The 23,183-nt window shown below is 38.1% G+C and overlaps 2 protein-coding genes, 1 non-coding gene and 2 pseudogenes across 3 annotated transcripts; 2 read left to right on the forward strand and 3 right to left on the reverse strand.

Annotated features, from left to right (window-relative positions):
• On the forward strand, positions 1-2,060 carry LOC136280415 (uncharacterized; annotated as a pseudogene).
• Positions 2,061-4,071: 2,011 nt separating this feature from the next.
• Positions 4,072-14,828, reverse strand: LOC131785233 (uncharacterized). The gene is made up of 7 exons (XM_059102080.2): positions 14,670-14,828; positions 12,650-12,937; positions 10,962-11,285; positions 9,884-10,198; positions 8,940-8,987; positions 5,797-6,077; positions 4,072-5,424 (listed from the first exon to the last, which is right to left on the reverse strand). Exons 2-7 carry the CDS (start codon positions 12,915-12,917, stop codon positions 5,167-5,169), a joined length of 1,494 nt encoding a protein of 497 aa, XP_058958063.2. The 5' UTR covers positions 12,918-12,937; positions 14,670-14,828; the 3' UTR covers positions 4,072-5,166.
• On the reverse strand, positions 9,180-9,816 carry LOC136280599 (GATA zinc finger domain-containing protein 14-like; the record flags this gene model as incomplete). The annotated part of the gene is made up of 1 exon (XM_066166134.1): positions 9,180-9,816. A coding segment is annotated over one exon (492 nt), but the record flags the coding sequence as incomplete, so codon positions are not given.
• Positions 14,829-14,956: 128 nt separating the features above from the next.
• On the forward strand, positions 14,957-16,688 carry LOC131785207 (uncharacterized; annotated as a pseudogene).
• A 3,607-nt stretch (positions 16,689-20,295) lies between these two features.
• Positions 20,296-20,374, reverse strand: LOC136280633 (small nucleolar RNA R12). Its single transcript, XR_010717425.1, has one exon. It is a non-coding gene; the product is annotated as a small nucleolar RNA R12 (small nucleolar RNA).
• Between the last annotated feature and the right edge of the window lie 2,809 nt (positions 20,375-23,183).

Raw genomic sequence — 23,183 nt, forward strand, 5'->3', positions numbered from 1 at the left:
ATGGGACTCGAATTTTACGCGCTGGTGATTTTTTCTTCGCTGGCTCTTCTCGCGGTGGCGGTAGATGCACAAAACGATTTCGGCGAAGAAACAAATGGTCTAACAGGGGAAAAACTGCCTTGGTTTACTTACGAAATAAACAAGTAAGTAAAAATTGCGCTTATCGAAGTGTATTCCAACCTGTTTCTTTTTTCTTTTTAATTTTTTTCAATTTTTTTTCACCGAACTTCTTTTTTTTTAATCAGCTATCACATATATTCCCTATCGAAGAAGTCTGATCAAGAGCCGAACTACAAAAGTGCTGATTCTGTGATTGTGGGAATCGTGGAAAAAATATTGAGGGAATCTGAGATTCGCGGAGTTGTTATAAATTCCAGAATTCTCAACGTCTTCAGGAAAAAGATTTCTCTCCTCCATTCAGCGTTCAAGAAAGCGTCAAAAAGTGGGGGGAAAAGTATAAAGAAGCCTATTGATGCGTGGAAGACAAAAAACTATTTCTTCAAAATTTTCTATCATGAGCTTGAAAACAACTCATTGATTGAGGAAAACCAACAGCTTCGTGGGCAGAAAAGGAAAGCTGAACTGGATTTAGCCGCAGAGCAGGCAAAGCGATTAAAAATTGAGCAGGAGCTTGAAGATGTTATTAGGGATTCGGAAAACAGAAAAGAACAATACAAACAAAAATTCAAAAGATTAGCGAAAAAAGCAGCAAGAATGCAAAAAAAGGGACAAAGAGGTTCAAACAAAAGCAAACGTTTCACTGATTATACCAAACAACATCAGGCAAAATTAAGGCGAGGATTTAAAGAAGACTGCCACTCAGCACTGTCATTTTTAGGCCTCTACAATTTTATTGCCACCAAGGTTGAGGTATTTAATAATGACACTCAATTTTGAATGAAAAGGATGCAGCAATGAATGAAAAAGGGAACTATGTTCTAGCAATAATTAAGACAACAGAGAACTATGACAATCTTAAAGAAAGCCTTGCTAATCTAAATAATGAAATTTCAAATTTAAAAGAAATAACTGTAAATAGTCATAAGTATAGCATTGAGTATTTTTTGGGAGGAGACTGGAAGTTTCTAGCCTGTGTTTGTGGTTTAAGGGCTGCTAATCAAAATTTCTCTCGTATTTGGTGTAAGTGCCCAAGAAATGAAAGGTTTGACATCAGTAAAAAGTGGTCTATAACTGACAAATCTCTTGGGGCAAGAGATTTACAAGAAATAGGTTAGTAGAATATCTGATAATTTAATTGAACTTCTGATCAGGGAACTTCGCAGGAAAGATGCCATTGACAAGGTATCCACTTTTTCAAATGGGTTTTGTCGAAATAAGTATAGACATATGGCTGGATATGAGAAATTTGTAAAAGAACTTGGAATTAATTTTGAATGGAAAATTATTAGGGACAGCAAGAAGTTGGAGTACAGAGACCTTACTGGACCTCAAAAACTCTTGCTTTTCCAACATATTAATTTTCACTTACTATTACCAGAGTTTCATAATGTGGACAAGCTGCAAACCCTTTGGGGTAATTTCATAGATATTATGGGTGATCTTAAACTTAATTACACTACAGATGATGCTATCTCTAGCCTCAAAGACAAAATCAAATAATGGTTTCAAAAATTCTTAGACCTTTACCAAGCAAAAGATGTAACACCATATATGCATTCTTTGTATGCTCATGTACCTGAATTTTTAAAGCTCTACCAAAATTTAGCTTATGACACTCAGCAAGGCATGGAGAAGTACAATGACACTGTATGAAAGGACTACTTTAGGTCATCTAATCATAGAGGGGTTTCTGCTCTAAAGCAACTTTTCTGGAAAAAACACAGAATACAGCTTTTGGAAGCTGCTGATTTGGAAAGGGTGAAGGAAAGCTACAACTGTGGAAACTGTTCAACTTCTGGCCATACCATCAAAACATGTACCGCAAAATGCAGCAAATGCAATGCTCCCACTTTCTGTGCACATCTTGTTAAAATAGATGGTAAATGGAAGCCAAGATGTGATTTAATCAATCAGTAATCATATAATATATCAATGTATTAAAGGAGTGTATTACCAAAAACTGTTAGTAGAAGTTGTGTAGAATAATTTGCTATGCCTGTGAAATGTTTCTTGTATACAGCATTCAAGGAGTCTTTTTCAAAAATGTTACTGCATTGATTACAACAGAATCACAGACTGAAATATATGGGTCATTTATAATCACATGTTTACATTTTATGAAGGTAATTCACATGCAAGTAAAATAATTCTTTGACATCAACTATCAAAATCAATAAACATGTGCTAAATCAAATATATTAATGATGGACCATATTTTTGTACCCACATCTGTTGCCATCTCCACGGCCAAATGTAAAAACGACTTGATGCCCATCTTCGATTTCAGATCTCACGTATTTAACGCCAATTAATTTAAATTCCACTATGGGGTTTCTTTTTGTCAACCAAAATCTCACAGTCCCTGGTACAACATAAGCAAAATCGCCGTTTTCATTCATGATCCGCTCATTCCACTTTGTGCCAATATAACAATCCAGAGTTTCATTTGAAAGAATTTCATATATTAGTTTATTCCTCTGATATTTTTTGGATAAAATCCTTCCAAGACTTTTATAGAAAACGTCGTCATCGACTTGAATTTCAATACGAACTTCTAGATCCTCTCTGCGCCCGGAGTACAACTTTCGCTTGATCTCCCTGTAAACGCGTTCATAAAAAGTTCGCAGGCGATCGCTGAAGGAATCATCGGTTGATTTTAACATCGGTTCCAATCGCATTACGAGCAAATTATGTTCATCGCATGGCCTCCATTCCTCAAATTTCTCGCTGTACCCTTTGAAATGAATTTTGACCATGTTTCTCGCTTTGTCGACCTGTATTATCTCTACAGGATAAATATTATTATCCGTAGTTTTTATTTTCTTGCATTGCTAGGTCTTAGCTTCTGCAAATTCGTCAATAAATCTCTTCGGAGTCTTACGCTCCCGCTTCACTCTGTTGGCCGCCATTTTTAACAGTGGCGCTCTTTGCATATTTAATTGCTCTGCGCATGTCAGGTGAGTAATACGGAGGCTTGGGACCAATTTAAGCAAATGTTCAGTTTTCTATAGGATAAGTTTGATATGCTCTCGCCATATATTTCCTTCTAGTGAATTGCAGTGTTTGCCACGTGGCGAACTCAGAAATCTGTGCGCAAACATAAGGATCCGCTTACTAACAACTCATTCATTTCCTAAATTTTCCCGGGGAAACTTATCATAAAAGCAACCTCAAATACAAAGAGGGCTCTCGATCAAAAATATTGCAAGGCCTTTGCCCTCAGGACTTGATGCTTTGAACGAAGAAATCGATTCAAAAAGCATTAAAACCGTCAGACATGCTGAGCGGATGAAAAGTATTTATCTATTAGTCATCCATTTACTTATTGGATATAAATGCTTATGATCGGTCATGAAATAGATGTTACTATCCGGCCTAAATTTTCCACCCTAAAAAAATTCGCTTCCATTTATTTAGGCAACCAAAACGACACAGGAACCAATCTTTTTTCACAAGGATACCTTAAAAAAAAAGTTATAAGTAGAAGGCAACGAAACTGTTTAAGCCCACACCTTTGTTTACAATTTGTAATTAAATAAATTTCATATGAGCTGCAGATTGAAAATCAAGTAAAGTAACGACCTTAGTGGAACATTGCTTCACTTGACTCATGTGGTTGTTGCTATGGGAATTACAGCTAAGCATTGTGATAATGGTGATAATCAGCAGGCTGATTTGTAATAACTTGAACTTGCAGACCCTTAGTCACTCTTTAAAGAACCTGGATATCAAAGTAGAAGTTAATGCTCAGTCCGGTAAAAGTTGGCGCACTGCGATTTCGATCGACAATCTTTACCTTTGTTTGGTTTGGTTTGGTTTGGATTTGAATCTAAGGAACACGTAAAAAACATGGCACATAACAAACAAGTTAAGCAACAGCCACAACAGATTAAGGGAGGGGGGGGGGGGTAAGATATCGGGGAAATACGTAAAAGATATATTTGCAAGAAATTATTAAAAAAATCGTTTAATTATCAAACGGATGCCCTTCTATTGCACTTATCCACAATTGTTTTCTCAACTGAAGCAAACTATTTTCTTTCGTACAGACAAAAAACAAGTTGGCTATCGAAGTATCATGATTATTTCTTAACTGATGTAGCACATTGAATTTGATACTTTAGTGATTAAGCCATCTGTGATATACAGTAAGAAAAACTTGATAAGTGATTTAATTCTTTAGTTCTGGTTCCCAAACTGCTCAAAACTGTCATTGTAGCTGAGCCTCCTACCAAACTACTGCGTTTTCGTTTGAAAACGCAACCTTTTTGTTTCGTTTTCTACGGTCATCCATATCAAAACGCCCCAAAACGTTGATGAGAAAAAAAACTCTCGAAAACGGTTACTTGTGTGGAATCTTTTGAATATGCATCGTTTTTAAAACCCTCCGTTTTGGTGTGGGCGAGTGAAAACGAAGGCTTTTAAAAAGGGTGATGAAAAAAATTAACGGATGTAACTGCTCTTACGTATGCGGAATTCTAGGTCCATCCTATTTTAACATTTTCGACCGTTTTAATGTGGATTAGTGAAGATGCTGCGAAAACGTTGGTGCGGGCAGATATATCTTGCCAAGTTTTCGCCTATACGGAAACAGAGACATGAAAACGTGTTAGTTTACTCAGGGCCTAATTTTTGTCCTTCATCCTGAAGTGTTCTTTCGCAAGAAAACATTTTTGGGAGGCCTCAAGAATCGTAAGGCTCCAATCCAAATATAACCTTGGAAACAAACGCCGTGACGTGCAGACAGAATTTCTATGGGCAAATACACAGATCGTGATGTGGTCGACGAACGACGAAGCTGCCATGGATTTAGAGCCGTCTTTTCGCTGCTTAATCACTTATCGCTTTCTCGCAAACATCGCTTGAAAATCTTGCAGATTGGGTTAAATTTAAGTTCATATCTTTGATTAAAAGAAGGCAAAAAAGCAGTTGCAAATGAGGTAAATATTGGAAAAAAAAAACTAATCCAAAAGACGTAGAGTGCTACAGATTAGCAAAGTCATCAATCACATCTTTCCTTTGGTGTCTTCCTTGTAATGCAAAGCATTATTCGTTCTGGGGTGGAACAAACTCCATAATTTTCTTCAAAAGTTCTTCGAACTTTTCGTTGGTGAGGATGCCACCTGGTAGCCTGAGGTAAAGAGTATCGGGAAAGACCATACCAAGGCTGCCATGTGGCGGCCAAGAATCAAATTTTTCAAACAACATAGGTATGATGTGCTTCTTCCTATTGCAGGCTAAATTGGCTTCACGTTGGCACATTTCCGAGGTGCAGTATTTCTTTGTCATGCAACTGATAAAAACCTGATGATCGAAACAAATATGGACGTGTTAAAGAGCTATACAACAACCGATTTTTAAACTAGCCGGCGTTTCAATGAGGAATCTTGGGCGCTTTGTTTTCTTAATCTTTCTTTTATGGTTTTTTTTTTTTGTATTTGTATTTTTTTTTTCGTTCTTTATTAAAATATAGGTTTGGAACGGTTGGTCAAAAATTTCGTCAAGTGTCGTGATCCGTGTAGTAGCTGAGCTTACAAATCTAAGCTGAACGTCATGTATTTTCAAGGTTTTTACTCTTTTACATTTCTCTCAGTATAGCTTGGCTATAGGGACGGACAGGTAAACCAATTAACCAATTTTGTTTCCTTCAGAGACTTAAGAAAATGTTGTCTGTACCTTGCAATGTGATATTCCATGTTCAATCTCCCCTTTCAATTCGTCTCCAGGGCCCATTCTATCTCTATCCATCCAGCAAGTTAATCCCTTCAGCTCAAGTTTTCTTTTTAGCTCTATGACTTTAGCCTGTATATCCCACTGATACGACAAGAACACTTGAGGCTGGTTTTCTTGACCATTTGACCAAGTCGGGCCTACAGGTGCGGCTGAACCAGATGGTTCATCTAACCCAGACGGTCCAGGAGAAACAGACGAGTCGGGCAAAATTACTGCTGCATCCTCTAAATGCAAATATTGGGGGAAAGTTGCTAGAATGTTCACATCGTTCTCCCCGAATATAACTGTTATTAATAACAAGTCTCTGTAAGAATCAAACATCTTGAAAAATGAAAATTTTCAACCCCCCTTCAAATTTTGCATGCAGTTAGGCGCTCTGGGGGGATGCACAAAAATGCTCTTTTTAAAGGGCGCAACACTCTTGTTGCCATGGTAACAACGGCTGCTTGTTCGAGGCCTGGGGCCTCATTTTCATACAAAAACGCAAATCGCGTAAATACCTCAAATCGCGTAAATACCTCAAATCGCGTGCATATCATCCAGATTCCGAGTGCTTCACCTTCTTTCATGGGAATTTGAGCGATTTGAAGTCCTTTGAAGGTACACTGTTATACTTGTATGTCATTTGAAACATGTTGAAGACGAAACTATCCTCACACTGGTCATTTGTCATAAACTTGTACGTTGTCACGATGGCGTGACGCTGTATTTCTCTATGAAGTTTCCATCGGCCGTCCCAAAGAAGACGAGAAATGGACATTTTTCGGTTTATCAGCTGATTTCCGCGCATTCTAAGTAAAAACAACCAAAAAAAAAAATGAAAAAACCCTCGATTGAACGCTCGTAAACAGTGAGAATCTGAAAGCAGAAATTGCAACTTGTCAGCGGCAGTACTACATTTAAAACCCAGTCGCCAGTAATAGCAATTTGTACGACGCGCGCGAAAATCATCATAAAGTGGAGATTTTGAACTACTCAGTATCCTTGCAGTACAGCAAATGGAACAGGGATTTCATCACAACCAATTTCCAGAAATTTAGCTTTTTTTTCAGGGAGTCTTTCTCGTGCTCAAACGTTATATTGGCTTTGAACCTTGAGATTAATTTCCTTGACAATAAAATGCTATAGGAAGTGCTTACAAAATTACAAAGGAACTATTTTTGTTGTCGCTTGGACCGAGAAATACATGTTTGAAATAATTAATGCTGTCACTGATGAACAAAAGGGCACATTCTTCTCAGTTATTAGATTGATAATTTCCACAGACTAACGTTATTGGACCGAACGATCTCCTGTTTCTACCTGGTGAGCCGGCCACCTCAGGGGAAAATTAGAGAGACCTTTGTCTTCCTCTCGTGTAAATCACTGGGAGATTGCGCTATATTCATCTTTCTGTAAGCTTGTAAAAGATATCCGGGAGAAAAGTATGGAAAATAATGGTGATGAAATCGCTATTCTTTTTCCTGAAGGTCCTGAAGCAATCCAGATTACATATTAACCATGGGGAGTTTCGTTCAAGTTACGAGTTGCGATTTGCGTGTGGATAATAAGTTGTTTGAAAGGTGGAATTATGACATTATGATTTCATTCAATCTTTTATTTCGAACTTTGTTATGATATTTTCTCTAACAAGACATAGAAGGAAACATTGATTGACTCGATTGCACTGCGGCGGTGATAAGTCTCTCCTCATCATACCTTATGCAAATTTTCTAACAGTTTTCTGACAGTTTTCAGATGATTCGAATTATCTTAGTTCCTGTCACAAGGAAATGATAACTGCCCAAATCTCCTCTTTGTAGGGAGATGCCTATGTCGTTCAAATTGCTATTGTTACAACTGGGTTTTACATGTAGTACTGCCGCTGACAGGTTACGATTGATACTCTCAGATTCTCAATGTTTACGAGTGTTATGTTTGTAGTTACGTCGAGTAGTCCTCCATGAAGGTTGATCAATTTTTTTTTTTAAAGATGACAAGCAGAGGCGAGATTTCTCTTCGGGATATTGCTTTAAAAAGCTTTACATGTTTCATTTTTCTGAAACATTTGTTGTCGAGAACATTCGATGTAAACATCGCCAAATTACGCAATATCTGATTTTTGAGCTTCGTTCGCGAATTGTTCCTATGGAAAGTGGAGACAGGCCCGCAGAGATTTTAACATTTTTTAAAACTAGAATATTATAACCAGCTATGTGGTCAATTTCAGTTCCAGAATCGGTGTACTTTTGGAGAAATTCAGATAAACGTTTTCCCTGTTTTACCCGACAACAAAGATGACCGGAACTGTACCGAAATGAATAACCTGTTAGTGTGTTCAACTTTACTCCCAGGGAAAATTGACTGTATCAATGTGAAGATGAATGATGTTACTATGTATGGTAGAAGTACCAATTTGTAATGTTGTATTTAGCTTGAGATAGAGAAATAAACATTTCACTCTTTTTTTGCGACGTTTTTGTATGAAAATGAGGCCCCAGGCCTCGAACAAGCAGCCGTTGTTACCATGGCAACAAGAGTGCTACGCCCTTTAAAAAGAGCATTTTTGTGCATACCCCAGAGCGCCTAACTGCCTGCAAAATTTGAAGGGGGGTTGAAAATTTTCATTTCCCAAGATGTAATTCATACCGCTCTTTTACAAATTTTTTAATATTTCAGCTACTATGTAAGAAGGAGGCAGCAGAAAAATAATGATTGTTGAAAACTGAAAAGATACAGTGCTTAACTTGAATTATCGTTCATAATTGCTGGTAGTATTTACTCTTATCCCTCAAAATCTCATGTCGCAATGCTCCTCATATAACTATGAGGAACATTTGCCTAAAAATCCCTTTATCAGCAATGACTTGAGTAAGAGATGGCGAAAACAGGCAAACTAGATGATTAACCCATTCAAATTTACTCTAATACTTAAAAACGACCTAATTTCAGGACGCATAGAATAAGGAAAATAGAAGAGAGGAGGAGAGGGGAATACCTCTGTTTGGATAGTCAGATGAGGACATTCAATTAAAAAGTTGCCGAGCTTTCTTTCGAAAATGTTTCATATCAATTTTCCTCTCTCTTGTAAATTCAGTTTTTCTGACCTTTATCTCTTATAAGATTTCTCATGGCTTGAGTCAAATCTTCCACACCTAATGAAAACATGTAAATGATTAGTTTCGATGGTGTTGATATTAAAAATTATAATCATGCAAAAGATTTACACCCGTGGATACCTAAATTCTGTAGGGCTCCATGTAAGAAAGCAGAAACTTACAGCGAGACGCTTGAGGTTTTTCAACAGGGCTAAAAATGATTAACAAGGTCGTCATTATCAACACCAACGTCATCGTTGTTGTTATCGTCGTCGTTATCTTCATCGTTATCGTCATCGTTATCGTCATCGTTATTGTCATTGTTATCGTTATCGTCATCGTTATTGTCATTGTTATCGTTATCGTCATCGTTATTGTCAGCGTTATCATCATCTTAATCATCATCGTTATCGTCATTATTATCGTCATAGTTATCGTCATCGTTGTTGTTGTTATCGTCATCGTTATTGTCATTGTTATCGTCACAGTTATCGTCATCGTTATCGTCATTGTTATCGTCTTCGTTATTGTCATCGTTATCGTCATCATAATTGTTATCGTCATCGTTATTGTTGTGGTTCTCGTCATCGTTAATGTCATTGTTAACGTCACTATAATCGTCATCGTTATCGTCATTGTTATCGTCATCGTTATTGTCATTGCTATCGTCACTGTTATCGTCATCGTTATCGTAATTGTTATCGTGATAGCTATCGTTATCGTTATTATCATCGTTATCGTCATCGTTATTGTCATCGTTATTGTCATAGTTATTGTCATCGTTATTGTCATCGCTATCGTCATCGTTATTGTCATTGTTATCGTCATTGCCATCCTCGGCGAATGGTGTTTCCAACCTGACTTCTTTCACAAAGCAAGGCAAAAAAACTTATTGTGAGATATTCAGGAAAATATGTCTATTTGTTGAAGTAATTGCATCAAATTTTTCCTACCTAGTTCTTCTTTAATAACCTCAATGACATCTTGACGTTCAATGTTTCCTAGTGCTTGCACAATCTCAAGTATGGCGATTTGAGGTCGATCAGAAACAACTTTGTCCAAGACTTCTCTTGTAGGGCTCCGTTTTTCTTTACGATTTTCAAATTGAATATAATCATCGTATGGTATTTCAAATTTCGATGCCACTGTTTTCCAGTCACCCGTTCCAGGAACTTTCCTATTAAGATCACTAGATATCCCCCGGAGTAGGTCTGATTCTGGTGCTATAACCGTTTTCACCAATCGACTACGCCAGGAAGACTCTTCAACTGAAATAATTGATGCTTATCAGGCCCTGTAGATGACCTCTGACTGATATATTATCGAGATCGTGTGCCTGGAAAAAAACCGTTCTTAGAGACTGAGGGCGGCAATCAAATTTTCATAAAGAGGGTGAAAGATGCCTGTCCCTGCGTGTCCTAATAATACTCTCATTTTGATTTCTTCTCACCACCAATTGATCGAAGATGAAGAAGAGATGCAAAAATTATGTTACCATTAACATCACTTTGCTACTTAATTATGTAAATCAAATAGATTCTATGTTGCTGTGGGTCTGTTCATTAATAGATCACAAAAGATTGGCACACGCCTTGCAGTCGAGTGCGTCAATGATGTTCTTTCCATATTTTCACGTCATCTGTGACCGATTACAGGACAGACGAACAGCAACATGGAGTGTATGTGTAAGTGTATGGGAAAAGACACTTGGTTTTTCCGGTGTATCAGGTCAATTACAAAAATAGTTTAAAAAACCCAGAAGCTGAGAGGGTAAGAGAAATTTCACACCAAGCTTGAAAAAGTTTTGCTGTAAGGTTGTTTTTAGATACATAAGAAGAACTAAAAATGGAACCGTGTATCTGTCAGACCCTCGGTCTTAATTCTGAATTCATATTTATCATAACCTGGCTACGAAATAAGAGCCTTTTATAAATATTAGCCTGGTTTGGTTCTTACGATAATGGGTGTCTGATTTCGGTATGATCGTCTTTAATCTACTAAGTAATTTCGTCAAAGGCACATAACACATACCATTTGGATCTATCAGGCGTTTTGCAGTGCGAGGTCTCTTAACTGAATCAGAGCTGAGTACGTTGTAGAGTTCTCCCAGTGTCAACTGGCTTCTTTTCGTCTCCAGATACTGGAAAAGCTGTGCTGTTGGATCTTCTAATTGAGGTGATCCAAACTGGTGTACCTCGCCTCTGTTTTTGGCTACACCAATCATTTTGTGCATGGCAAAGTCTTCCCAGTTTGCCGTGGGTCCTTTAAATCTGTCAAGTCCCAGGGCGATATCAGTCAAGGGGACTTTATCTAAGACAGTTGTTACTTTCTCCCCGTCGTCTTCTGCTTTAAAAACTTTGAAAAAAATGATGTTATAAATGGTTATCGAAAACATTTTTTTAATAGCTTTCATTTACAGGGTTGTGACTATCGGAACAGTTAATGCAGCTCTATTGAAAAAGGCTTAAGCCACGTGGTATAACAAAAACCAATTTAATTGTACATTAGGCATTATAAAATTGAAAAAAATTTTTTTTTAATCATCAACAAGCGAAGGAACCCTGGTAATGTTACTCCTCCCCTTGCATACTTACTAAATTTTCATTAAATCAATTTACTTGCTTCGTACTCAAATTTTTAAGTCATAAGGCCTGGCGTTCAATACAGATCACAAGAAAATTAGAATGCAAATAAGTTGTTCAAGTGCTAATAATATACATGGAAAAATTACTTAGTTCTGATTGGTTAAGATAAATGCAGTTTTCAGGTAATTCAGTGCAGAAGAGAGTTAATTCAGTGCAGAAGAGGGTTAATTCAGTGCAAAGAAAGAAACAAATCAGACATTCTGATTGGTCAATAATCAAAGAAACTCACAGATAGCCAATCAAATGCGAGCCTTGGATGTCGCAACAAAATTTGAAAATTTGCGAGCGAAACGATGGCCGGTGTTTTAAGTAGGCTTTCTTTCGCCACCGCAGCTGAAAAACAGCTTAAACAACGAAAAAACTGTAAAAAGCACTGCTTTTTGGTTGTCGGTTTGGAAAAAGTGGTGTTTAGAGAAGGGAATTGCCGAGGAAATCGAAAATTACGAGCCGACCCAGCTTAACACTTTGCTCGAGCGATCACACGCCGAAATAAAAAACAAACATGGTTAAACCTCGGAAACGACGATTCCATTTCATCGAAAGTGATTAGGACACAGACTGAACAATTCCTTGAACTGTTTAGCCGGACTTTGAACTTTTTTGCACCTTAAAGATGTGAAGATATCATTGCATAATTTATTATTATTTTGATCGTACGCGGTTGTTTTGACCGAACGCAAGGTTTGAATAAATGATTTTTGCAATTGACGCGCGCGCTTTGCTTATGTTTAATTATGATAAACCATCTCGTATTTTTCCATGTATATTATCAACACGTAATCACATGATTTTTCTCGTGCAATTTTGTTAGTCTTTAAAAAAATTTACTCGTGCTTATTTATTCCAAATTGCACTCGAAATCATGTGATTACCTATACAAATAAATTCTGGATACAGGATGGATTGCATGAGCATTTACATCCAAATAAAACGCTTGAGGGAAGTGTTTATCAATATTATGTATATCCATCGGAGAAATAGTCAATGCCTGAAATCGCGAGAAAAGTGTGAAGAGTTTAATGTGCCCCTAAAGTGTTTGCGGGTAAAAGAAGAAGCACAGTTTTTACACAATACCTCGATCCAGCAGTTGTTTCAAATCGTTCCTTCCGATATTTGTGAAAACCTCCTTTAACGTCGAAATTGTAAGGTCTGGTTTTGTAAACTCCAAGTTATCAAAAACGTTCGCGGTTGGACTAAAGGTAACGTACCACTTCAGACTTTCTATAACTTCTGGTGCAACGTTTAACTCTCTTGCAAAATGCCTCCAATTTTTCACCGCCCTTGTTATTTCCATGTCTAACCTCACGGTTATCTTTTCCACTGCTTCCGGCCTAAGTTTCATGAAAGCAGAGAACAAAGATTCTAAAAGGAAGGAAAAAAATGTACATTATGATAAAATTATTGCGCCTCTATTCACTGGTCACTCTCAGAGACTTGCTTTGGAAGAAAACCCAAGAATTTTTTATAAATTTACAAAATTTAAAAAAAAAAGATATAGATATATATATATCTAATCATCTATGGATCGCTTGCTATCCAATATACAGGTTCAGATGCAGTTGAAGGTATCTAAAATTGTGTTATGCTAATTGAGAGTTTTAAGCATTTCGTATGAGTTTAACAGAAGGATAAATGTTGAGGCATAAGTCGCTTCTACCTAAACATCAATAAAACCCTTCAATCTCCACAAAACTTTAGTGACAATGACTAACATCTGAGTGATAGCTATCGTGAATTTCAATTGTCTATCTAAAATCTTTAGGAAAAATAATAAAAAAAAACGCTTAGGGAACTGCGTGAATCCAACCAATCTCCACAAATCCAAACACATCCGAAGGTAAATCGATTCCTTTCACCATTTAACTCATCCCTAACCCCTAAGAGTGACTAGCATCTAATTTCTCCTAACAGTATCATCCCTAAATCATGTAGTAAGGTCATGAGAATAAAAACAATTATAAGCAGCAAAAGAAGCTGTTGATTGTTGCACAAATTTTCCTTGTCAGCACCTTAGGGAATATATGGGGAACAGTATGGAAAATACTTTCACTGATGTTAGGGTGCAAAGGGTTGCTATAGCTTCAAGCAAACATAAAGTGTCTCACTCTGCAACATTCTGCTTTTCATACACAAGTGCCAGTAGTTCCGTCTCTTTCTAATCAGATTTTATTACATGTCTTGTCGTTAGGTTCATGTCTTATGATCGTGTTTGTAGGTGAGCTCAAAGGATTTGACCGAGTTGAGTTTATTATGTCGCCGCACTAAAGACGTGTCACGAAATCTGGTCTAACTTGTTGTTAATTACGATTCGACTGAACGACATGATTTTAGTAAAACATTCTCGATTTGTTATCGCTGTGACTTCTGTTGAAGCTATAACTTCGAAAAACAGAGAGAAAATTGTAACATCAAGGTTAACAACTGTCACGCGCCAATGCATTTCGAAATCTTCTCAACTGAATTGAATAACTAGTGACGTTGTACTCACCCATCGTTAGATTGGGTAATTTATCAGTGAACAAACAACAAACAATGTAATGCTTCTCTATCATGATAACTCGCGATTGGTTTTTCATTTCAGAGGAAAAACTATGACTTTGAATCAAGTTTGAGAATAATATTTTATGTCATGTTTTCTAATTCTCAGAAATCACTACCGCGAAATTCTCAGAACTTCGGAGTAATCATTCCTAAGCAAAATTTACACTAACTACGTTTCAAAATTGTTGTTGATTGCAAATCTGATGAAGAAATTAAGATCCTCGGCCGACGAGGAAAAGAAATCAGAGAAGATCCCGGTTATTTATAAAAGCATTGATCTACAATGCAGAAGTTGGTCAGTAAACCGTGCCGCTTTGCTATTTTGGCTTTGAGAAAACTCGCTCCAAGAGTAACGAGTTCATCTCATTTTCCGAAGGAATCTTTGGAGACTTAGGATCGAATACCTGCCCGGACAAGTTTATTACGTACTTCGTAACACAAGAAATATGCGGGAATTTACGGCACCAGTACGTGAAAGTTTGCCCATCTTTCAACAGCTTTCGCTTAAAATATTCTCTTCGGTAAATTCAATACAACATTCAATTCAGCTTACCGATTGAGATGGTATTAACACATTGGCTAGCCGTAGGGTTTGCTGGGTATACGCGAAATCTAAGGTTTTGTATCAGTCTTGATCACAAATCTGCTCACAACAGTGATAACTCTGGTACTAATTTGGTCGCTAATTCGAACAGCGTGAGTTCAAAGGCATCACTATGATTACAGCCTAATACCCAGGTTCTTTCTCGATAGCTACAACTGGAGACATTTTGCTCCCACGATATATTTTGAGAGGCAGTCCGGCTGAAACTCGCAGGCACATGCTTAAATGTATCCAAAATGGCGAGGCGTGTTGTCAAGCGTTCACAGGACATAATCGATTATGCTTTAATTAGAGAGTTTTTTAATACTATATGTATAGACATTTCTTTGTTTTTCTATTTTCCACATGCAGCATTCAGCGTACCTACTTGTTATGTTCGGAACGAAATGTTATCACAAATACGTTTTTACTTCCCAACAAATTATATAAAAGTTATAAATTAGTTCACTGCTTCTTCCCTACCCCTCTTGGGTCCATTTTGCACTGTTTACAGGCCTGGTTGCTTTGTTCAAAATGGCTAACATGTCTTCATGAATACCTATTCATATTTTGATTCAAGCATGCATGATTCCCTCTTAGTAAATATCTGCACTAATAATAAGCTGTTGTAGTTCTTTGATAAAGAAACATTAAGGAGCAAGTAAGATGAGTTGAGGTTTGCTGGCTTCAGTACTTTGCTGAAGGCGTGTTCCGATCTAAAACGAAGAATGAATAACTATAATCCTCAGGTATTTTTAAACTTCCGCAAAACAACACTAAAACTCATCAAACAAGGATGTTTTGATGTGGATTAATGCATAACGAATCGTGACCAGTGTCTTGATGTGACTACTTGACAATGCAACAATATTATGAGTAACCGAACACTAATTATTTCGTTTCCCATGGATGACACAAGAGCACTTTCCCCTCCACCTATAAACATCTGCATGCACACATACATCCCATTCAGTCTAACAAGATCTGAATCCGGCGAAGGCATTTGCAAGCGGGAATTCTGCATGGAAGTTATTTGGCTTAGCCTGACGAGACAAAATTACCCTAGAACTTACCCTGGAAGTTGAATTCTTGAAAATAACAAACATTTGATAGTATATAAAGCTGAGTGATGATCTAGTGCAGTAAAAGCTAGGACGCTGACAGCTCCCCAGTAAAATTCGAAGAAGCCAGTTTAACAAGTTAGAATGGAGATAAACTTGTTTTCAAAGGTAAGATGTACGCTCTTAAGGTAGATATGGATGCGACCCATTTAACAGTCACACGAAGTTGCTTTTTAAATACTTAAGCTATTTAAAGCTATTTCGCTTTTAAACATATGTACACTGAATCAGTTCAGAAAAGCAAAGGTCCCGCGGAAACGATAAAAGCACAACTTGAATCAAAGTCGAGCTGCAAATTCTTGGGAATGACTGGGTGATCGGCACTAGTATCCTTCAACAAGCAGAACCACCAGAGCCTAACATCACGAAGGATATGCGAGAAGCACTTAAAATCCTGAAAGAAGACGAGTCCATCATGGTTCTCCCAGCAGACAAAGGGCGCGCTAACGTAGTCGAGGGTACCGACACCTACCGAGCTAAGATGTCTACGCTTATTGAGAACGGACCGTAACAGCTCCCCAACAAAGATCCGACAAATCGTCTGACCCGCAAGTTGCCGGAAAAGCTGCTTACCTTGAAGCGAAGCGAATATCTATCAGAGACCGTTTACAACAAGATCAGACCCCGACACAAACAGTCGCCTAGAATCTACGGTTTACTGAAGATACAAAAGGCCGATGTACCGCTGAGACCTATTGTGTCGTGCGTAAATACCTTTGCATATGATTTATCCGCTTACTTAGCCAACATCTTATCTTCTTTAACAGGAAAGTCAGAGTACACGGTAACCAATTCAGCTCACTTCGTATCCACCGTCAGCAATGAGAAGATCCTAGATAACGAGATCATTGTATCTTTCGACGTATAGCCGCTGTTTACAAACGTTCCTATCGATGCTGCTGTACAAGCCGCACCTCAGAAACTCGAGAACGACCTTAGCCTTGCAGACCTCACCACGCTAACGACTGCACAGATCGCTGACCTTTTGACCTTCGTATTGAGATCCACATACTTCCAGTATAATGGACCGATTTACGAGCAAAAAGACGGCGCCGCCATGGGGAGTCCTGTTTCCGCTGTTATTTACCTCTACATGGAGAGTTTCGAAGAACAGGCGATAACTACATCATCTCACGAGCCTAGGATCTGGAAACGCTACGTGGACGATACCTTTACCATCCTGGATCGCGAAAACGTGGATGACTTCTTACAGCATCTAAAAAAACCAGCAGCCTTCCATCCGCTTCACCGCGGAGACAGAGAAAGACAACAAACTCGCCTTCCTAGATACCTCAGTTTTAAGAGAACCTGACGGCCGCCTCACAACCAGCGTATACAGGAAGCCCACGCACACCGATGAACACTTAGCATATGATTGGAGTAGTAGTAAAACGCAGTATGGCGTAGTTTACAGGATTCTCTATGAATGCAGCAAGGTGTACATCGGAGAGACTGAAGACCTATGCAAGACAGAATTAAGGAGCACGATCGAGACGTCCAACTCGCCCGTACCGAGACCTCCGCCTTTTCAGAGCATACCCACAACACCGAACACAAGCCACTCTGAAACGAAGTAAAGTTTATTGATCGTGACCCTTATTACTACGCGTGCAAGGTCAAAGAGGCAATTCATATAAGACTTCACCCTGACAACATCAACAAGGATAGTGGAATAGAAATTCCAGAAGCGTCGATACTCACGATCAAAAAACACAACAACAGGAGAGTCGTGCGACAGCAGACTGCCGAGGGAGCAAATCACTGAGTGAAACAGCAAGGATTGAAATGCACCAATCAAAGCCGCTGAAAAACAACTAATTACAGCAGAGCATCATGCTTTATAAGATCATGCATGACCAGTCGACCTCATCGCCTGAAGAAGACTAGCAGTATGCAGTGGGAACGTCGCGATCTAAATCACACGTGACTACATCGTGAGACAAACGAAAAACTTAGCTTTTATTGTTATTCACCACGACGAATAACCACAACCGTTTTTACGAAATGTGTAGAGGTGTTCTAGTATTGAGTGCAAAGAGGAAATGGAGGACTTAATTCAGTCTCTGAGCATCAGGTGCCTGCGGAATATACCTGATTATGGGTTTGCATAATGCTTCCCACCGAAATATCGATGGGTGACGTTGAGTACTGGCGAAAGAGTCAAGCAAACGGTCAACTGTGGGTGCAGATAGAATTGAACTATTCACGATATTTTGGTATTAATCATAAAAATTACGATTTCCTTGATTGTAATTGGTTAGAAAAATTCCTATTTTTCACTAATTCCCTTGCAAAGTTGTTATCGGACAGTTTGTTATCGGACAGTTCTAAAAGGAATCACATTTAAAGTTGTAGTTTATATCAACCAATCTCAACCTTGGTTTCAATCACGATGGAAACAGTACTGTACAGACTCCTAAATTGTAGCAAATTTTTCTCTTTTTTTTTTTATAACTTAGCTATTCCTCTTTTTTCGGAACTTTCGGTTTTTATGATTAATTAGTTAGAAGACTTCGTGTTGTCCGATTCGGTTTGTTGTCATACTCGTGATACTCATGATGTTGTTATCACTCGCACTATTACAGACCGAGTTAGACTCCACTCAGTCTTATTCATTTTAGTTATCAGGAAGTCAAGAGTGCAATCCCATAGCAATTGAGATATACAATTATTATTTATGTGTTATGAAATGATGTAATTATGTGTAGAATTTAACTCTGTATTTTTCTTGGAAACTCAGACAAAATGTGAATTGTTTGATGAATAATTTTGTACCGATATAACCTAAGTATGGTAGAAATTATATCAATGAAGAAAAAATAAATTTGACGTAAGACGCTGAAATGAAATGGCAATACACCTCTCTTGATGCATTATTTCAAGGTTCAAAAAAATAAGTTTCAATTTCCTGGGCTTCTATTGATATTGGTTTTCATTATATTTTTGACAAAACGCAGGTTACATGAGCTAATCCGTCTCGTAAATCTTACGAAACGTAGTGCTGCCAGCAAGACTGATCACTACCACCACCATGTGTGCCTGATCCCACCTGAACCAAAAAGTAATATATCTAATCAGTTAATTACCCTTAATTGGCGGCAAAACCTGTTCATCTATTCTGTTACATTTATTGTTACCCGCGAAAATCTTTTTTTTTCCTGATCAGCCAGTAAAGTGGCTGAATAAACTTCAATGCAAGTCATTTTGTAAGATAAGAGTAATGTCATCGACTGCGTGCATGCAGTTTTCAAAACCCCTGGGCGCTCGATGAACCGGGAAAAGACCCAGGGTAAAATTGTAGTCTGCTGGAAAATCAAAGTTTAAAAATGTGCCATAAGTCAATCGACTTATCTCTCCTACATTAGAGAATATTACATTTTACTTTTCGCAATGAATGTAGGCAAATATTAGTTATAATAGGAAAACCAGTGAAACCATTCTCTTCCACATTTATTGAGCATAAACATGATCGAGATTTTTTTACAAGGTTCAGAAATAGCAGAGCATGAACTAAAGTAAGCTTTTAAGAAACCTTCGTTCTTTCTTCCTGTGCGAACAAAGCTCTTATGAATTTTCTTGTTCGCGTTTTCTTTATATAAAAACACTGTTTTTATAACTGCTTTCACAGAACGAAGTTTTTGAGTAATGAGCATTTCTTCCTTTAGATGACTAGATCACCGTTTTTATGGCAATTTCTGTTTTGAAGCAAAAGCTTTATTAATAACCATAAAAGTACGCCTTTTAGCACACACTGATTCCGATAAAATTGATGTGACTGGAAGTCAATTGGCTCTTTTTAATCAAGTTCATTTAGTTATCATATCATATCATATCAATATGGCGGACGGTCACGTTTTTAGAGCTCTTAGATGCTGGATCATTCTGCTTTATTTCTACGTTTGTTTCTCTGGTGCACTCCTTCCCAAGGCTAATCCTGACCTCGATATATCTGGTGATACTCTTCTCTTCATTTCTCACGGTCTGACGACAGTGAGAATTCAACCTTTTAACCATCGGTCACCGAGCTCGCAACATGCAAAGAATCTCCAGTTGCCGAATTCAAGACTTCTACTCCTTGGATGCCGTTTTGCGATTAATTCCTCTCTTTCCTTACTACTCATTCGTCTCGCAAATGATGTCGAACTTCAACCTGGTCCTGCTGGCTCCTCTAGTTCACATGACATCCTGTCTGATCTTCGGGATTTGTCAACGAAAAATGGGCTTACAATTATTCATCAAAATATCAGAGGCCTCGTGGCGAACAGGGATAGTCTATGCCAAATGATCGATGATTCCAAGCATATAGACATCATATCCCTCAGTGAGACTCATCTATCGGACAGTGAAGAGGCTCAAGTTCAACTGGATGGCTATACGTTCATTAATAGACCAAGGAAAACAGGCAAAGGTGGAGGTGTGGGAGTTTATATCTCCTCTTCTGTCCCCTTTCATAGAAGACTAGACCTGGAACGCGATGGGATCGAATGTATCTGGATAGAAATTCTATTTCCAAAATCTAAGGGTATCCTTATTGGTTTTATTTATCGCCCCCCGAGTTCTTCAAAGCATCTTTGTGCAGATTTTGAAAATAAACTGGAGTCGATGCTTTCTGCTGTATCATCTGAAAACAAAGAATGCATTTTGACAGGCGATATCAACTGCAACTATTTGGTAAGCTCAGACAACAAAGAACTGAAGGCAATGCTATTGTCTTTTGGCCTTAAACAGCTAATCAAGGATCCCACGAGGGTAACGCAAGATTCAAAAACACTGATAGATGTGATTTACACAAATCGCCCTCAGAATGTTTATAGTGTTAAAGTCATTCCCGCCGGCTTAAGTGACCATGATATGATTGGTTGTGTCCGGAAGCTGCATAACCATAAATTCCAGCCAAGAACCATCACCTGTCGAAACTATGCTAATTATGATCCTATATCCTTTTGCAATGATTTACGGTCCAATAGTTTCACACCTGTCTTTAAATCCTCCTGCGTTAATGAAGCATGGTCTTTTTTGAAAGCCATTCTGAAAGAATGTATTGATAAGCATGCGCCAGCTATAAAGAAGAGGATCAAAGGGAAACTCAGCCCATGGCTTACACAGAAGGTAAAGCAAGAAATGAATACCAAAGATCAGCTTTTGAGAAAAGCGAGAAAGACAAATCGTGAAATTGACTGGTCTTCGTACAAGCGCCAACGAAACAAAGTTAACGGTATGGTAAAAAATTGCAAAAGCAGGTATCACCGTGAACTCTTAGAGGAGACTGTGGGTTCACCTAACAAATTTTGGTCAGCTATTAAAAAACTATACCCTACAAAGTCTACAAAGGAACCAGGAGCAGCTTTTCTCGTTAATGAAGCAGTAGAAACCGACAAAGAGGTTATTGCAAATTTGTTCTGCAAATTCTTCACTGATGTTGCGCGATCTCTAAAAAGAAAGATCTTCCCTCTTTGCAATTTTGTCTGGAAAAGGCCCCTTACAATAGACACCCAGCAGCCGCTAGAGAACTTTGAGTTTAGATCAGTCTCGGAAAAGGTTGTCTTTAATGCATTAAAGAGCCTTAAGAGAAATAAGTCCTCTGGCCTTGACAACTTTCCTTCTGGAATGTTAAAGGACTCTGCTGATATAATAGCCAAGCCTCTCACGCATATAATTAACCTGTCTCTCGCAACAGGGTCTGTACCTACTGACTGGAAAGCGGCTAAAATTGTACCACTTTTTAAATCTGGTTCAATGGCCGAAATCGACAATTATAGGCCTATTTCAATACTTCCTTCAATGTCAAAGATCCTGGAGAAAGTGGTATATAAGCAGCTGATGGCTCATTTTGAACAGAATGGTCTACTTTCTCATTTTCAGTACGGCTTCCGTCGCATGCGCTCTACTGAACTGGCCGTTACTCATCTTACCGATGCTATCAGAAGAGAAGGTGAGAATGGTAACCTGACAGGCTGTGTTTTCATCGATCTATCCAAGGCGTTTGACACCATCAGTCACTCTGGCCTCCTGAGCAAGCTTTCAACTTACGGAGTTCGTGGAACAGAACTCGCATGGTTCACTGATTACCTTTTCTGCAGATCACAAGTTGTCCAATATAAAGGCGTGCTATCAGAACCTCAACCCATTCTCACAGGTGTTCCTCAGGGAAGTATCCTGGGTCCTATCTTATTCATTATCTTTTTCAACGATGTACATAAACCGCTTCAACACTCGAAGATTATCACTTATGCCGACGATTCAGTCATCTATACCTCTTCTAAAGATATTGATACTATACAGAGAAGCCTTAGCGAGGATATGAATAACCTGTGCGAGTGGTTTAAAGACAACGAACTGATCATTAACCTAAAAAAGGACAAGACGGAGTCTATGTTATTTGGAACAGCTAAAAGAATCAACCTTCAAGACAAGGAACTTAAACTTTCTGCTAAATGGGTCACTCATCAATAATACCTCTACCTATAAGTACTTAGGTGTTCACCTTGACTCATCACTAAACCTCGCATCACATTTTGACCGAATCTATAAAAAAGCTGCAACCAGAATCAATCTCTTGCGATCAATTCGTCCTTTGATCGACCAAAAGTGTGCAGAATCGATCTATAACACTATGATCGCACCTATCTTTACCTATTGCGGAACACTTGGTCTTAGCTTTCCGGATTACCGAAAGGAAATGATAAAGAACATCGAACGACGAGGCTTTAAAGTTATCGGCAATAGTTCTTTTAATCCCCCATCCGTGAACAATTTGATCAAGCGTAAAAGCTGTCTGTTTGTTTTCGACTGTCTCCTGAATAATGTTTGCACACCCTTTAAGAACTACTTCGAAAGGCTGGTTCATTCTAAGGCCACTAGGAATAACGGTATATCAGTGAAATTACCCAAAGTTCGTTTAGAATTTGGTAAAAAGAGCTTCTATTACCAAGGAGCAAAGACTTTCAACAACCTGCCTGCTGAACTAAGGTCGTTAGATTCGAGACTGAAATTTAAGAACAAATTGCGAGATTATTTTAGTTAAATTCTATCTAAACGTGGTTATAGGTATCCTTTTCAGAGCATTTTTATTTAATTTTTAATTTTTTTCATTTTATTGTATGCTTTTCTAGACCTTAAGATCAATGATTATATCTTGTTAAATTTTATTTTATTTATTTATTTATTATTTTTGACAGGACCCCAAGGACAACAGTGTTACACACTGATGGGTTTTTCAATCCTGTATAAAAATTCGTTATTATTATTATTATTATTATTAGTTGACCGCAAAATGTTGCAAATGTACGGTTTTGACCATCCAGCCTCATTCAAGAATTTTTTCTATTTCGTATGATTTTAGTGCATCTTTTTTCAGGTGTCA

The sequence above is a fragment of the Pocillopora verrucosa genome, chromosome 4, assembly GCF_036669915.1.
Source record: "Pocillopora verrucosa isolate sample1 chromosome 4, ASM3666991v2, whole genome shotgun sequence".
NCBI lineage: Eukaryota > Metazoa > Cnidaria > Anthozoa > Scleractinia > Pocilloporidae > Pocillopora > Pocillopora verrucosa.

Bases quoted from the DNA above. Each gene is read 5' to 3' on its own strand.
- LOC131785233 (XM_059102080.2), bottom strand. From the start codon at position 12,917: ATGAAACTTAGGCCGGAAGCAGTGGAAAAGATAACCGTGAGGTTAGAC. The intron at 10,199-10,961 runs GTATGTGTTATG...CAATTATTTCAG, and splicing joins ACGCCTGATAGATCCAAATG to TTGAAGAGTCTTCCTGGCGT. The intron at 8,988-9,883 runs GTAGGAAAAATT...TGTTTTCATTAG, and splicing joins GGTTATTAAAGAAGAACTAG to GTGTGGAAGATTTGACTCAA.